We start from the raw sequence: 17,836 nt of genomic DNA, 5'->3' as shown, positions 1-17,836 counted from the left end.
GATTTTTAAAGAATAGCAGAATTGTTTTGGAGCGCGACGGCACAATGTCTATCAACATAATTATCAAAGTAACTTAAGCAGTTTTTCCAGTTTTCGAGACTAACGACGACACTAGTCTCCGGAGTTCAAATGGGCTCTGCATAAAGACTTAATGTAGGATCGAACCATTTCAAGGATGCGCCGATTTCAAGGATTAAATGGTTATTCCACAGTGGCAAAGAGACCGTTGCAAAGAGATAGTTGCAAAGAAATATCATTTTTAGTCCTCGTTATCTGGCTTTGCTCCACTGTTAGTCTCCAATTTCGAAGGTATCTTTGCTGCTTAGGAAATTGGGGGCTTTTTCAAGCGTGTCAGACAGATTGCGCAACTATTAAAATAAAGTATCGTGATAAGGTTGTTTATCACGATAGCACCGTCTCTAGCCGTAGGGTGATCTAGACTGATGCTTCAAGAAATCTTAGTGTCACCTAAACAAACATAAAGTGAGAATGTGGCGAAGCATGAGTTTTCGGAGCTCGTACGGAGTTCAGTGGTTTGCTTAAAGATTACATGCAATGCAATTGTGTTTCTTCAAGTATATGATTTTGATACTGTTTTCCAGGGAAGAGATGCTTATAAGTGGCAGAAGGCCGGTCACCGTTGGGGTACCGCGCAGTAGATTCGACGTCACCCGGCGTAGTATTGCTGTGCTTGGAGGCAAAGAAGAGACCCTACACCCGCGGCGGCAGCTAGGAATGAACTCCACGCAGATACGGCACCGGGTGGCGTCGAGTGATTGTCGCCACATTCAAATAACGCTTACTGCAAATTCCTGTGCGTCAAAATACATGTCTCAATTGCATATATTGCGCAAAAAAGCCGTTGTAAACGCGTAGTCGATGTTTTGAAGCTTATCAAAGACAGCTACTGAAGCGCAAGACAATAAAAGAGCCACATATGTGAACAAATATCAGTGACACGTTGGATAAATTGCGATGCAGGTTGCGGTTACTTCTTTTTTGCTTCATATATAACTCACGTATTTAGTACTCAAAATAAGCTGTGGGTGCGAACAACGCGGCCGGCTCCCAGGCGACGAAACAGCAGTCCTATTGAAACTGCGGGCGCCGGTCTTCCTTTTTTTTATTTACATGAACAGTAAAGGAGAGGTTGGTGCTGCATAGACGCTCCGGCTACTCCTTTTCACCAATTCGTAGCAACCGCTTGGTCCGACGATGTACAATTCAACATAACATAAAATTAGCACAAGCAGTAAAGAACATACAAAACAAAGTACATACGTCAGGAAAAGTAACAATAATGAGAGAACAAAAACATCTTGAATGTTACGAGAACAATGCACAATACAATATATAAGACATATGAACAAGAAATAAGCTGCTTTGAAGTACACAAGCCAAAAATTGATAATATCCCTATTAACACACTCGCTTACCAAAAACCGAAAAAAAAATGTTTTTTGCAGCAAACACAGCAAAAGCAAATTACAAAGATCTTCAAGCACTCACACAAAGAGAGGTAAGAGCTCAAGCATTGATTCCAGTTCTACAAAGCTAGTACTTCCCAAGAATACCACTGTCCTCAAGGAGTGCTATCAATGCCACAAATGCTGGCTTTTGCAGTTCACATGTCGCTCACGGGCCTAAGAGCTTTTGTAGGCTGAAAGGGTGTTTTATCAAAAGCGCTCAAGTCTCTCTTCAATCGCGACCTGAGGTTGTCGTGCACTCGAAAATCCAATAATAGGTGAGCCACATCCTCGTTTTCTTGACCACACGAACATTGTGGGCTGTCCGCACGGCCTATTCTCAGAAGAATGTACTTCGTGTAAGCCGTTCCTAAACACAAGCAATTTTCCTTTCTTTCGTAAGCCGTTGCTCTGCTTGGATGTATGATTGAACCCACTAGTTGCTAACTTCGGACAAGCAGTTGTGCCCTAAGAGATGATTCGCAGTCATGGGAAGGACTACAATTTGTGGCAAAGCAGTACTTTTCCGAAAGGAAGAACTTTTTCTCCAAAAAAAGAAGAGGAGAGTCGCTTAGCGGTGTTTCTCTGCAGGTGCCGAAAAAAAAAAAGCCGTTTATATAGACTAATAAAGCCCCCATGTTCTTGCAACAGGCATGTTTAAAGAAACTGAAAGCTTTATCGGAGCACGGTGAAACGTGTCATATTACTGCAATTTTTCCTGAAGAATGTGAATGGCGATGCGGAAAGTAACAAACTGGAGCAAAACCTGTGCAAGGGGCAAACTGTGGCACGTCTTCGTTAATCAATAGTTAAAAGCAGTAATTCAAATAAAATGTCTGCTGAGCTGTAAAAATGCACAAAAATTACTCTTCGTTACTCGTCCTTCACGTGCAACATAGACTTCGTAGAAGAGATTGTAATAATTCCCGCTAGAAAAGTTACAAAATTGATTACAGTTGATGGTTTTACAATCAGCACCTGCGATAGCTTCACGTTTTTTTTTTTTACGGATGACCATGGCAAAAGTTCGACTACTTTTTCAGTACACATAAGACAGCTTTGCTTCTCCTCACCAGATCAGTAACTGGCGTAATGCATTTCGTGTTGTATTCACAGATGCGCAGTTGTCACGGTTAAGAATAAGCGACATTTTACTGCACACACATGCTCAGAATAACAAAGCACGAACTTGCAGTCACTTTCTGCAAAATGATTCGTTACAAATTTTTCTTGAAGTTTCAATAAGTTCATCGGTTACTGCTTTCTAACCCAAGATTGTCATATTTGGCGCACCAGACGAATAAAATTGGTAGGAGCATGAAATACTCGCATTTTCTGTTTTGCTTGCAAACCGTAATTTGCATCATATGTGTTCGTCTAGTTAATGCCTAAGTAGAGCCCGAAGCTGAGTCAGGTCAATAATAATAATAATAATAATTGGTTTTTTTGGAATGGAAATGGCGCAGTATCTGTTTCATATATCTTTGGACACCTGAACTGCGCCGTAAGGGAAGCGATAAAGGAGGGAGTGAAAGAAGAAAGGAAGAATAGGTGCCGTAGTGGAGGGCTCCGGAATAATTTCGACCACCTGGGGATCTTTAACGTGCACTGACATCGCACAGCACACGGGCGCCTTAGCGTTTTTCCTCCATAAAAACGCAGCCGCCGCGGTCGGGTTCGAACCCGGGAACTCCGGATCACCTGTTTTCTCTTTTGCTCTGGCTGTCAAGACATTTTTATTAACTCAAATGCTTCGAGAAATAAAATTACTAATGCCACATTGACTTTTTTTTGTTTTAACAGTATCGTGCTCCTTGTGCTGAACTCGAGTAACCGTTTCGTTAGTCATTTATCTCTTTTGAAACTCTTTTAGGTCCTCTGATTGCAATGTCCGACTTGCCAGAATAAAAACAATTAAGTTTTGGACCTGCAGTTGACTTTTACTTCTTGATATGCTTTCTGGAGTGTTGCTGTCATCTTGTGCTTGATGGCTGCGCTCAAAAGTCTGTGCGATCCCGTGCTACTTCTCGGCTTTTACGAAAAGACCGCTTTATTTTAGCGAGGTGTCACCTGGACCTGAAGCTTACGCTTTCAGAGGCCATGCTCAAAAACCCGAAAAGGCCCATCGGAAGGTAATATAAGCACAAATGAGCCTTTTAGGAAGTTAATTAGAACATGAGCTACTGTTACGACCTCAGTTTTATTGCTTCCTACAAGCTAACATATCTGAAGTACGCTTGACCGCCAACGACGATCGGCTAAGTGCGTGCACCAAGAAATTCAAGTTACGCTTGCTACCATACGTAGAAAAAGCGCTACTAACTTGAAAGCAGAACGAAAAGCGCACGCGATATTTCCTCAATGAGCGCTGATATGGAGAAAACCAAAGTAATGCTCAACAGTCTAGCAAGGGAACAGCAGTTCACAATTAGTAGCCACGGGCTGGAATTTGTAGGGGAATACGTCTACTTAATAGGCAGCTAGTGACCAATGATCCGGATCATCAGAGGGAAGTAACTAGATGATTAAGAATAGGGCGGGGCGCATATGGCAGGTTCTCTCAGATTAGGAATGGGAATTTCCCAATATCCCTCAAGGGGAAAGTATGCAACATTTCTCTCTTACCGGTGCTCACATACGGGGCAGAAACATGGAGGCTAACGAAAAGGGTTCAGCTTAAGTTAAGGACAACGCAGCCAGCAATGGAAAGAAAAATGATAGGTGTAATGCTAAGACACCGGAAGCGGGTGAGTGGGTGAGGGAGCAAACGTGGGTTAATGACATACTAGTCGAAATCAAGAGAAAGACATGTGCTTGGGCAGGGCATGTAATGCGAGGGAAAGATAACCGCTGGTCTTTAAGGGTAACGGAGTGGATTCCAAGTGAAGGCAAGCGTTGCGGGGGCGGCAGAAGGTTAGGAGGGTGGATTAGATAGAGAACTCTGCGGGCACACGGTGGGCGCAGGTTGCAAAGGACAGGCCTGTTAATTCTAGAGACATGATACAGGCCTTTGTCCTGCAGTGGGCGTAGTCAGGTTGATTGTGGTTTTGATGATGATGGCCAAAACTACAAATACACAAGGTTGTTTCGGGGCACCAATGCTTATGAACCTGCCTTGCGAATGTATACTCATTTTTGATAAACTCTACATGCAAAAAAGGCACACGAAACAAGATTACGAGTGAGTCAAGGAGAGAAAACGCCGTAAATGCGTTTGTCACATGGTCGATAAATGCGTCCGCCACAATTCATCTGTCAAAGTTTGGATCAAGAAAACCTGAATCACATTTGGCAATCAGTGATCTTGCCGTAATTTACTTTGGTCCTTGACACGCCTGAGGAGCTTCCTCGACCGACGGATTTTCTCGGCTGGGTAGCGCTGGATGAGCGAAAATGGGATGAAGCATGCTCCCTTTGACAAGGCGGAATGGATTCGGAGGCAGTAGCGCGAACGGGTTGTCTATTAATGTGCGTTTGCTCATCATTTTCATTGTTCTTGCCTCAGATGACTGCGTGATAAAAAAAGAATCAAAATGTGATGAAATGTTGCACAACATGGCACAAACACATTAGTGATGTGACTTAGTGTTACTTGCATAAACGCGCCCTGTTCCCTTATCGCACTGACGCGCCGGCGCTGAAGACAACAAATGACGGACAAGTGTGAAGCGTTTGACTCGTCTGACGAGCTTTCTCGCTACTAGCCCTCTCCTGGCGATGATTGTTTTGAGTGGTTGTATGATGACTTAGCGGCCTACGGTTATCGAAGGTCCACTTTCCTCGATATATTATCAAAGGGATCAGAATAAAAAAATGGCAGTGCTTAGCTCAGCTATGCCAGGATATACGTAGTGAGAGCAGTAGTTCCCCGCTGGTTACGCATGTTGTCGTGCTTGTTGTCGTGAGTATAATGCTAAGCACTATAGAAGTATTCGTTGAAATACTGTTTTTATTGATTTGTTTTGACAGAGCTAAACACTGCCCGATGATCGTTAAAGTAACACGCAGTTGTCTCAATGCTGCCTACACAGTACTTAGACTGGTTGGTTTCTCTCAGATACACAAGGTCAGTGGTAGTTCTCCACTGTGTAGTCTGAATGCAAGGATCACTAGTTAAATTAAGGTCAAAGTTCTCTTTCATGTATCGACCAGAGAGCCTTGTTCCCTATTGAAATTACTCAAAGTCGCACACAACTCAGACATTGTTCCAAATGTAAGTATACACGTGGCAACCACATCGACAGTTTCCTTGATAGAGGTTTGTGGTGCCACATAAGCCCCCTGCATTACGACGCCACTTTCCAGTACTCGAACGCAGCACGCTTCTCTGCTGTTCACCCTTATCGCGTATTCGGGTCGGTGCGGCTTCTCGCGCGGCGGCGTCGGCGAACTCTGACGTCATGCGCCGCGCACCTGCTGCTTCTCTCTGGTTTCGCCCATGCGCACTATCGGCCTCCCAGGCTCACGGCGAAATTCTCGACTCAGTAGCATAGTGTAGCTCTCGCTACAAAAGCTTAGTGGTATTTGCTTTAGCACTGTCTTTATTTCCGATGAAGAATATGTTGTTTTTCTTCCTTCCTACGTGGCACGGGCGATTTTTACGTAGATGTACACAGGTACAGAAAAAAAGTAAACGAAACACACTTATGCCTTGTAGCATTTTTCACGCGTTGTCCAATTAAAACTGAGAGTTGTGGTGCGTGCAGGATGGTAGCGGATGGTAGTACGCTTTATCATGAACAAATAATGTTTCTGCGTGTTCGATAGAGAAAGCGTGATTGCAATTAGCACAGAATAGCGTGATATATTTAACTATGTCTGCACCCGTATGTAGTGGTCGTTTCTTCGCTGTTTTTCTTGCGCTTATTTGTTTTTGTTCGGTTCTTTGGTTGTTTGTATTTGTTTTTTGTTGGTTGGTTTGTTTGTTTTCATAATTCTGACATGTGTTTGTTCGAGTGGCCATCAGAATGAGCTGTGACTTCCATGCGATTGAAGTTGCTCCAGTTCTTTGTTTCTACCCGAGCAGAGTTTCGCTGCCTTTTTTCGCCAATAATGCCCTTATTTTGGGGCTGTAAGCGTCTTTTCATTGTTCAGCTAGGAAGAAATGAGCTTGACACTAGTATTTTTGTCGTCTAAGAGAGTTTCAGAATTCTCTGCAAACCTGCAATTTTCTTCTTGTTACCGCTTCTCGCCGAGCAGAAACGCGGGTGCATTTATTTTGTAACAGCGATATATTTCATGTCAGAAGAGTGCTTTTTTACCATGTTGCAATGAAAAAAAAAGGTTCAGGTAAATTTTAGTTTTCGTAATATGACAACTGTGTGCCACAACAGTGGTTTGCAAATTAGCATTATGAAACCCCCTCCCCCCCTCGCCGCAGCGAGAAGCGTCCGTCCTTGCCGCCATGCACACCATCCAAATCTGTCATCTACTTGTGATGTGGAAACGCGGTAACGCCGAAGTCTTTTTTCTCGGGACGAATTAACATGATCCAGCAAATTTAGTGCGGCTAGTTGCGGTGCCGAAACCAAACAGTCAGTGTCAGTGATTGGTCGTTTCCCCCCGTCCTTTCGCTTTGTCATAACTGACGTCACGGTCAAGTGAAAGAAAACAACAGAATGAACCTTTACAAAATACGGCTTCTGGTTTCGGAAAAGAACACTTGATGACCCATGCGTTGTTGATTCACGTCTGCACTGATCTTTACAATCTGTCATTGTCTTTTTCTCTGTTCTTGTCGAACTGGTGGTATTTTATACTTCTCTCTGCGAGCAGTAAGGAAGCCGAAATTCAAGCGCTCTTTGTATCGGTCTTTCCACTCGTGTCCCCTCTTTGCTCTGTTCTATTTCTTATTTTCCTCTTCTATAAGGCATCACTAATGTCAAATTTGAAAGTCTCATTTGTTCTTCATATTGAGGTCTTGCTACCACGATCCAAAAAGAAATAACTATCCATGCAAACTCACCACACCAGCCTGGTGATCATCTCGTTACAGCAGTGCGAAAATTTCATACTCCTGCTGCTCTCCTCTTTGTAGCTCATGATGAAGCCGTCGTTCCAAGGGCAGTTCACAGATGAATAGTAGCCGCTCGCCGAGCCATCGTGAGGGCAACCAAGACTGTGGAATGGCAAAAGGGTTCCGTTGAAAGAAAGGGTATAGGAACCGCCTTTGTCCTCTAATGTATCCCTTTGGTCTTGATTTTCATTGAGTTTGCATATCAGTCTGCCTGTACTGTTCATAGTAAACAGCTTCCAGCAGTATATTATAAATACTGAAAGTGAGGAAATAGAGATACATGATGTTCATCTGACCTATATGTACGGAATCTTGTGATGCCACCATTTAAATGGTGAATGTGCCACTGAAAATGCTGACAATTTGCGACATGTTTTGTGCAGCTGAACTTCTCCTGTAGCGCCTTCGCGCACTTTTTACAGTTTATGTAGAGGTATTTTGCTCTATTACTACTCTGGACAGCATTTCGTTCTAGCTCACTGATGCTTGGTAATAGAAAGCAATTATTCTTTTATTTAATATTCAGGTAATGCAATTTGTAGCTACAGCAGGGTTCGTGCCAAAAGCAAGCTGGTGCTACTTGGAGCTTAGAGTGGCCCAGAGGGGGACTGCGAATGTGTGTTGTCGCGCAATACCATGTCGCACATCGTGAATATGTCATTAATTATATATTAGCGCTTACACCACAACAGCTGCTTCAACGACGAAGGTTTAACGGTTAACATGCCCTGGCATTTTAGTGACGCCGCGAGCGCATGTTGTATTGTAGGAGCTGAACTCGAGCGACTTATCAATAAGGAGTGCTGAAAGGAGCACCTTAGATGCTGCACAGTGTAAAATATGACATAAAATAATGAAAATGTTAGAGACTCAATCTGCTCGTCAGACAAAAGGAGCGCAATCACTAATTTTATTATTTTAAGCATTTATTAACATCTTACACATAAACAGCTCGAATGACCGGTATTAATTTGAGACTATTTGTATTACGATTTGTAAATTAATTTCATGTCTTTACAATGTTGTAACCAAGTGCGTTCAGCGCACGTCTCTTTCATGAGATATATAAGGAAAAGTAAAGATGAAGAAATTGAGAAACCAAAATGTGTTTCAAATTTGAAAGTCCAATTTTATTTTTTTTAGCCACTGTTGGCAGAGCCCTAGTTATCCTATTTATATTATAAGCCAGTCTAACGAATCTTTTAGAGGCACACAACACTAATATTGTACAAGGAATTAAAAACAGGACTTAAATGTCCTTGGTGCTACACCATGCATTCTGTGGCAGCATCCCAATTTCGGATAGCCCTGAGAACCCTTCTTTTATTTTGTCGTTGTGGAGCTTTCATATAAATAGATTGTTATTCTAGCAGCTTGAGCGACTTGTGGCTGTTCTTTCCTAAAGGGCTCGAACAAGAGATGCCTAAACAATAAATTGTCACCTAACCTTATCCTCGCAATGTAGCAATGCTCTATTCATGTCATTGGGCTCAATGCACTTTCTCTCCTACTGAGAATTCTGGCACCTTGTGCTATTTTATCACTGCTATCAAGAACTCAGCTGCGCTCTAGTACGACAAAGGTTCCATGGAGCGGTAAAAGGGTAACTTTAAACCTGCCGTTAGAAGGCAACTTCGCATTTTTCTGGAAACATTGAATCATACATGTTGAACCAAAGAAAGATCTAAACAGGTTTCTTACAGGTGTCCAACCTCGTGGGCAAGAATTCGGACTCCTCGGAAGGTTCCAACTGTGTCCTCACCATAGCCAACTTTACTAAGGCCGCAAGCACCTCCAATAAACGCGTAACCTGTTGTCAGAAAATAAAGCATGTCATTTAAAACAACAAATTCCTTTTTTTATAACTAAGACATCAAGAAAAAGAATAAAGCAGAAAAAAGCTCGTCTTCGCTGAGCAACAACCATCTCATACAGAAATACATTTAGGCGACTATCGACGCAAGATTGCGCAATGTTTTGCAATTGGAAAACGCAAACTTTGTTGCTCTTTTTTTATCTGCAATATTTCAGCCATACTGTGATTTCTTGTCTTAATACTACTGTCAAGGTGTCCATCCACAATAAGACTGCGTGTTAAGAATGCATTCAGCGCGCCTCAGGGAAGACTCAAGACAAGGGGACGGGGAACTATTGCAACCGCACCTTTCCTTATAACTCATTCTTACCCACACACGCGCGCACCGTGTGTAAGCCGCGCACGCGGATGTCTTAAGCATATCGGCTCCGTTTTACAGCTGAGGGTCACCTTTAGATGGACGCGCAAGTGACGAAAAACATGATGCTCTGCGATGCCATTTTCATTTTGGAAAACCCCTAGTGGTCAAAATTATTCTGGAGTCCTCCACTGCATTGCCTCTTGTGCTCTCACTTCTTTCACTCCGTTCTACGCATTATTCCTTCATGGCGTGCTTGATGTGTCCACCAAGAAGGGAGACATTTACTGCGCCTTCCTGTCCTCAAAACTAAATCTATGTATTTTGCGGCGTCTTAGGACCGCTCGTCCTAGCTTATCACATCGCAGCTTTCAAGAGGCGCAAGGCCTGTGTTGCGTGCCACTGGATGGTCGCCTAACCGCCAGGGACGGCTCTGCATGGCCAGCGTAATTCATCTACACAACTGAGCTGTAATGTGGACACGCACTTCTTACTCCCTTTCATACGTGGTAACAATATGTCACGAGGACATAAGGCGCGTATCCGCTACTGCTGCCGCCTTCAGCCATGTCGCACTGCCATTAAACTCTGTCTTGAAGCAAATTGGCGTATTTAGCACCCTGGCTGACCAGCAAAGCACGTGCATATAGGCGCCCCTAGCAACAAAGAAGAAATAACTGAGCTCGAAATCTACAGAAATTCGCAGAAAATTTCAAATGAAGACCAGCAATGTAATTCCGTAATTACTAAAAGCCGATTACTAAGTGACGCAGCTTTTTACAACAGCTTACTCGCTTAGTTTGTTGTGCGAATATATTCCAAAACGGCTCTCAGCAGTTAAAAATCATTCAGATTCAGACGAAATGACACGCTACAGTGGCGCAGTAAGTCTCCACCATATTAACCAACATCATCACGAGTGAACGGTGGTCTAACCAGGAACCGCTCTCTCCACGCCGCTCGCCTTACCGATTTTCATTCGAGTCCTCCATTAGGCCTCTCTCAGCGTGAGCTCGACAATGGTATTTCATTTCGCTTCCATTCTCATGTGTTCTTCTCCCTCTTCGTATCAGGTTTGGACAGGACACTCCCCATGTTCTTTATTCCCCACGAACTAGTGCCTAGCTATGGTAGCAAATGTGTGAAGATGTCCTAAAAAAGGCATCTACTCGAAATGTAGCCTATCTTATTATGGCCAAGGCTTCATATTACACTGAAGAAGCATAAATTTAATGCTTAGGCGAATTCCTGGAGAGCATTACGACGCCTCGAGTAAAATTAATTTACCCCGCTTCTGTGGTGTGCGTACAAAAACTTTTGGCACGTTATATCATTCGTAGGAAAAATAATAAAAGCAGCTCACCCATAAGGCCCACATCCCAGCCATAGTACCCCCACTGCGCCATGTCCAGCCTGCACGAAATAGCAGACAAAAAGACGAACATTAAACATAAACGTCAGCTTTAGGTTTATCCTTCCATCGTACCCTGTAACTAAGTATACAGCGTCGTATACTTGGTATTTATCCGGATTGCGGTTGACGTAATCTCTCCACTGATTGAGCGATTGGAGGCCGACTACCATATTTCCAACGCGCACCAAGAAGGTTTCTTCAGCGGACTGGAAAAAATAAGCATTGTGTAAACATTTAGATCAAAATTAAGAGAAGAGAATACATGTATAAAGTAAACGTAAAAAAATTGGCTCCTTACAGTCAAAATCTCAAGAGCTCGGAACTTTAGTCGCACAGTTGGACTTGATACGGTACGGTACCTGAGGTTAACCTGATGGGAAGAGAACGTTTTGAAAATACGCAGTATAAATTTTTGAAAAGCAGCCGAATGCAACGTCAGTCTGTAGACAATAAAGACCACAGCGCTATGCTTCTTTCATAGAACCGAAAACAAGAAAAAAGTAAAGTTTGTCCATATTATATTTCACAAAAGTAAAAGATAAATTTGTTGCTTACCGAATTCAAGGTAATTATTAGATACTTCAGCAGTGTTTTATTAGAAGTGAATTGGGCTCTAAATGTGCTGTCGACCACAATCATCATTTCAGGGTACACTGCAGCAGGCATGTAGTTGCCTTAGAGGAAACAAAAATCGTGAATTATTTTTTTCGAATTGCACATAAGTCGCGGAGCCTAAAGACCCCTACCTTGTTGGCGTTCGGTGACGTTCGCTGACCTTTCTGTCACTGGAACACCTGAAACAAGCATATTTTTCGGATTAAAGAAACCAAACTCATTTTGCGATTTCGTAACGCATGGACATTAACAAATAATTTTAAAAACCAGACAATATAGTAGCTGGCTTAGTAAACAGGCACAACATCGATGAAGTCCTGGAAGATCATCTGTCGCATACGGTGAATTAGTTAGGTTTAAGTACCAACGTTCACCAGTGTCCAGTGGCCTCGGCTTTTAAACTGTATACTTAAATTCTCTACAACGATTATTTAAGACAGTTGCGGAGCCGTTTGAGTTATGAAGAGCCTAAAGAAGGCACCTCCGAGTATCTCCGAAAACCAAAATTCAGTGAGCTAAAGCCAGTAGTAATGGGAACAAATAAATCCCTACGAGGCTACAAAAAAGTTTTCAGTAGAACACGGAACATTATAATAGACCAATGGTTTACTGGTTTCTCGCTGTGAGTGTAGTGAGTGCCCATAGGCTTCACGCCAACGTCTGGGGCCTTAGTTTCTTGAAGTAATTTCAAAGACTTATCAATTTCCCTCCTTGAAATTAACCAGGTTCAGATTTCACCGCAAATTTGAAGACATATCTATTGCTTTCATATCTATTGCTAACTTATGAGCATTAATTGCTCAGTTTTAGCCCTGTATGGCCAGGTAGTAGTACAAAATGGCCGAAAAACGAAAGAATGCAGCGAGATACGATACATGACAAAATATGGACTTGTGCTACTTTTTTACAAAGCTGTGCGCTCAATGACACCATTAGTTCGAAAGGCTGTTGGCTACTCACTCGACACAGTGAAGCCTTCAAATAACGAGCACGATAAAACCAAAGCAAATATTGATTCACTTCAATGCTCGAGAGCCACTGATGAATGCGCGAGAGTGCTTTTCGCAATTTATTTATGGGACGGGATAAACGTAATTGAAAACCGGGCACTAAAAAATTTGGTCTTCCAAACACGTTTAGTGAAGTGAACAAAAATGTGTATCAAATTCATGTACCGCGCCATGTAGCTTTATGTGTATTTTCAGCATCTCTTAAACGGGTCGCGAAATGTTTTCCGGAAATTCTGGATGGCGTGTGCATTTGGAACTCTGGCCTTTTCCTTCTACAGTATACCTTGGTTTGTTCCATCGACCGGGTTGAATAAATAGAGAAAAAACTAAATTTTTGTTTTCCAGCGCGCGTCCCTCTCAACTCTACAGGAAATGTCATCTTAAGCAGCCAATCAGAGGCTTCTGTTGTCAGCAAAGCATGGCGGCTGTTCAGCGAGGTCTGTTCAGCCACAGTTGACAGAAGTTCCAGCAACATATGGACTCGAATGTAGCGTCAAAATGATGTCACGCCAAGTAAATAAAAAATTCCCGATCTTCCTGAGCTGCATCGTCGCCTGCTAGAACGTAGTCTGCTCTTGGGCTGACATGTGTGCGAAAATTTGACCGGCGCGCCGCACTGGTCGCCGCTTGCGAACTGCCGCGCACTGCAAGCAGGGACACACAGAGCGGCAAGCATCTATGCGCCACTAGATTTAAGCTCGGTAAACAGCGGGTGCAACACTTCACTACTGCACCCCAGTGCCTGAGTTCTGCTTTGCTACTTGAACTTCGCACCAGAAAAGACAAAATAGCGATGTTATCAGAAAGGCTGCCTGCTGTACTCGAGCGATATCAAAGAATGCCTGTCCAAGTAGTGAGCTTTCGTAACGGCGCTCGACGCGGGCGCGCCGGGCGACGATCTGCGCAACTAGTCTGACGCCGTTGACTGCCCTGGTCGCCGCTAGGCCTACAGCCTGTTTCCCATCAAAGCCGCAGCGGATGGCACGTCGGAAGTCGCCTGCGTTATAACAAAAAGCCTAATCTTAGCATCGCTTAAACCGTATAAACAGCATATCACAACAAAAAATGCTGTAAATTACCGCGACGCGCTCGGCAGTTGAACTAGCGGACGCTGCAGACGCGCGATCCAGACCGCAATGGCGGTACCGCAGCTGCTGAGAGGCGGTTGCGACCAGGAATTTGCTCGTAACACAATTTTTGCTTCTACGAGCAACTCGGCAGCCTTCACCGATGCCCAGAAATCATCTATTCTTCACACTTCTCTATCACAGAGTTCATTATTTACGTCAAGAACAATATTTAGCTCATTTTTATGACCCCGGCGGACGGGATTCAGGCTTGCCGGCCGGCCTGCAAGCTCGGTATATTTCACGTTCGCGCCAGAACAGACTGAATAGCCATGCTATGAGAAAGGTTGCCTCTGTATTCGAGAAACGACAGCAGCCGACCTTTCGGCAACGACGCCGCCTAAGGACGCACCGGGCGATGAACTTCTAAGCTGCCTTGCTCCCTTGGTTTTCGCTAAGCCTGGCGGTTCCGCATTGACACTGCAGCTGAGGGAACTTCGGAACTGATCAGAGCTGTAAAAGGTACTACTCTCGCCACCCCTTTGACTGTGAACCTCTCCCACAATAAAATAAAGATATCCTGAATTTCCCCGACGCCTTCAGCAGCGAAGCTAGCAGATGTCAAGCGAGCCGCGGCCAGACAGCAAAGCGGCTATAGGATTACATTTGCTTATATCGCAGTTATCACAACTAAGATATTCGGTATTGGCCAGCGATCATCAAAAAATGATTCATTGTTTACATTAATCTATCCCATCGCTTATTATGAACGTGAACAAACAATACTGGTGCATTTTTCTGACGCCGGCGGCTGGCATCCAGCCTGGCTGGCCGGCCCCGAGAAACGCGCCCCCTACATCGCTGGCGCTCTGCGAGCTCGCACTTTGCCCCGTGTCGGTGCGATACGTTGCGTGCGGCCCGTCGTTGACATTCAGGTTAAACGCAGGCGTTGGACTGCTATCGGTCGTTGTTATGCCGCTCGCAACGGCGCGTAGTGGGCCCCTCGCGCCGACAGCCCGACGCACAACCTCTGCCTCCGAATCCGGTTGTGTACTCGACTCCTCATCTCCGTCTCAAGTTGTGGGCTGACACGCAGCCCCCTCCGCATATTATTCCTAATCATCTCTAACACTTCGGTAAAGCATATTCTGCAGAGAACAGAAGCGCGGAGCCGGTTTACTACTTGTGTAGCCACACCTCGCAGCGCGCCATGACAGCTGACACGTTGACATCCAGTTCATGTAAACAGAGTTGTCGAGTTGGGCTGACCCTGCTCAGCTCGATTCCCTGGCTGAGACCCCGCTGTCGGGTTCATGAAACACCAACTAGATATAAGTTCATGTAAACGAGGATAGAGCAGCGGATACTTTAGCCACAGAGGATGGAGAAGCAGAACCGAAACCGCAACGAGTCCCAGGTTATGACCACGTGCTGTATATAAAGGGACTGCAATTGTGTGGGTAAATCATTGAAAAACTTTTTAATTCCTAACTTTAGCGAAAATCTATTATTTTAGCCCAAACCAAAGTTAGGAATATGTTTACGTTTCTAAAAGTCTTAAGATGACGTAGTTAAGTAATCTGTATGCCGGCCGATGGCGCCACATGGTCGTTTTATGAGCGCGGAGAGGCTTCGATTTCTAACGGGCTTTATTAAATGCAGACTCAATATTGCACCAAACTATTTCGAATTCGGCATATTAATGCTTATGGAAGCAATAAAAATTATAACCGGGCAGTTTCATTTTCTTTCACAACGCTGCCGCGGTGGCTGACTGGTTATGGTGAACAGCTTGTGAACCGAAGGACGCGAAATCAATCCCTGCTGTGCCAGTCGCATTTTGATGGAGGCGAAATGCTAGAGGGCAGTGTGCTGTGCGATGTCAATGCACGTTCAACAACCGCAGGTGGTCAAAATTTCCGGAGCCGTTATATCCAGGCACCTCATTATATATCAAAGCGACTGGACCACTGCTTGAAGGTCAGAGAATTTTCTTGCAAGGGTGACGTCTTGCGTTATTCTTTTTTTGTTAGAACTGTTCGGGACTGGAACAGTTTGCCATCGAGCATTGTATGTATACATCTAACGAAGCATTTTTCCATGCACTGCAATAATTGCTTTATACCTATAAATGAAGTCTGTACCCCCCTGCTGTAATGCCCTGCGGGGCGATGCAGGTAACTAATAAAAAAAAACTACGGCGTAGCCTGAGCCGCTTTCTTTCAATTCAATTCGTTTGTTTTCTACAGCGGTACAAAACAGAAACTCAAAATGATCCGCGGGTCTAAATGTTGCACTAAGCAGCTTGACGACGGCCCAGGGTACACCTTACAAGACCGCACACTTTTGAGTTTACAAGGCTTTAAACCCCATAGAACAACTAACCAATCCTTAATATACAGCTGGCTGCGCCCGTGTGATGTACATTGTCATAGCTAGTTAAATGACCCAAAACTGTGAAACATATTCAGTAGCCTTCCACTACGGTGTCCCTCATTGCCTATATGCATCTTTGGGGCTACAGATCTCACACACCGTATCTACCTCTTTAATGAGGCCCTACCACTTCCTTCGTCGCTTATTATCTTCTAGAACTGCCATATCGTTGTCTGTTTATAAACTTCAATTTTATGGCAGCTTGAGAATGTATTTCTATACAATATCTTGTCTAAATGTGTTATTTAATTGACAGCGTTTTCAAAGTTGCCCTAATGATCATATTCAGAGAGGCAATAGTCTATTCCTACTACTCCACGGTAAACGTAGGCTCGCCTACAAATTCATTACCTCCGCCTCACTGAGCTGGTGTACTCGGTTTCTAGTCGGCTAGCATTAGAAAGCTATCTACAGCTGGTACAAAAAAATCGCGGGCTGAAATTCCAAGGCTTCCCGTCGTCTTTGAGCTGTTTTTTAAGAGTCCATCTATTATTGCACGAAGCTTTGGGAAGCGTTCGTCACGCCACTAATATGATAGCTATGCTTGCGCCAGAAAATTTGTAGCCGTCATCATCAGTGCCATTGCGCCAGCTACAGCTTTGATTTGGCCAGCGAACATGTTGCGAGACAGAATACACTGTGTAAATCCCAAGTGCCAAAACTCAGAGCACCGTTCAACACCATGCACTGCTTTTAATCAGCGGCCCATTCGTGTGTTGGTATTCAACTCAACAGGTCGCAGAGTTGTCGCCATGGTGCTGATCAATAGTATACCATTTGTTGCGCAAAAAAAATGCCTAACCGCCAAAGCTTATTCCATATTTCTAATAGTTCATGGCTGCCGTCAAAATAAATTGTTTGAAAATAGCAGTCATGAGATCTGTCTATGGAGTGACTTGATATTTTAGGGTCTTTCGGATACCGCAACACCTTCAGCAGTCGTACAAAAGTCATTCTTTTCTTCAGCTCTCAATTAGGATCGCTCTTCAAGAAAACTATTTTTCCATAAATATATCGAGCGACACATCAGTTGTGAACGCGCTGTCTGTGCCGAGCTATATTTTCTCGAAATGCAGGCACGACAGACTTCGTTCATTGCCACGACTGCTTTCAAAGATTTTCTGAGGCGTCTGTACTGTATATGCGTCCAAAATCGTCTTTTCTGGGCGCTGCACTTTAGTAAACTCAGAATTCACTTTTTTTGAACTAGAACACAGTATTATGAGTGCTCTTCAAAGCGTTTTTGCTAGCAGTGGCCTTTTTGCATTGCCGAAGGTCATATGTACACGGGTCCTTGCGTGCTGCTTTGCCGTACTGGCCTTTTTTTGCCGGATCTCTGTACTTTGGAGAACGCCCTTCTAGCTGGCGGAAAGTCGCCTGCTCGTTTTTTTTTTGTTTTTACTAGCCCCAGCTGCTACTTGTACGTCCCCCACTACGACGTGGCTCCTGTTTGCGATCACGTGACCACTCGGTGCAAGCAGCCTGTGCCTGGCGCCTCGTGCGACTTTTAACGTCATCGTGGTTCGCGCTACGCGACCCGTGCCTCGCCGAGCCGTTGATGTCTTCTGGCAGAACGTGCGATCCTAGAAGACCGCTAAATAGTTCAAAACCTCTCTCTACCGCTGCACGCACATAGGC

The 17,836-nt window shown here is 44.2% G+C and overlaps 1 protein-coding gene across 1 annotated transcript in view; it reads right to left on the bottom strand.

Annotated features, from left to right (window-relative positions):
* LOC144104974 (venom metalloproteinase antarease TserMP_A-like) overlaps positions 1 to 17,836 on the bottom strand; it is a 43,778-nt gene that overhangs the window by 12,903 nt on the left and 13,039 nt on the right. The window contains exons 5-11 of the mRNA XM_077638198.1: positions 11,817 to 11,864; positions 11,626 to 11,744; positions 11,369 to 11,440; positions 11,143 to 11,276; positions 11,020 to 11,069; positions 9,184 to 9,292; positions 7,432 to 7,584 (exon numbers count right to left, since the gene is read on the bottom strand). Coding sequence (XP_077494324.1) covers positions 7,432 to 7,584; positions 9,184 to 9,292; positions 11,020 to 11,069; positions 11,143 to 11,276; positions 11,369 to 11,440; positions 11,626 to 11,744; positions 11,817 to 11,864 — 685 coding nt within the window. The remainder of the gene's footprint in view (positions 1 to 7,431; positions 7,585 to 9,183; positions 9,293 to 11,019; positions 11,070 to 11,142; positions 11,277 to 11,368; positions 11,441 to 11,625; positions 11,745 to 11,816; positions 11,865 to 17,836) is intronic.

This window comes from Amblyomma americanum, chromosome 9 (assembly GCF_052857255.1).
Source record: "Amblyomma americanum isolate KBUSLIRL-KWMA chromosome 9, ASM5285725v1, whole genome shotgun sequence".
NCBI classification, from domain to species: Eukaryota; Metazoa; Arthropoda; class Arachnida; order Ixodida; family Ixodidae; genus Amblyomma; species Amblyomma americanum.
Note: the sequence above shows the minus strand (reverse complement) of the source record. Positions and strands in the feature narration are given on the sequence as shown.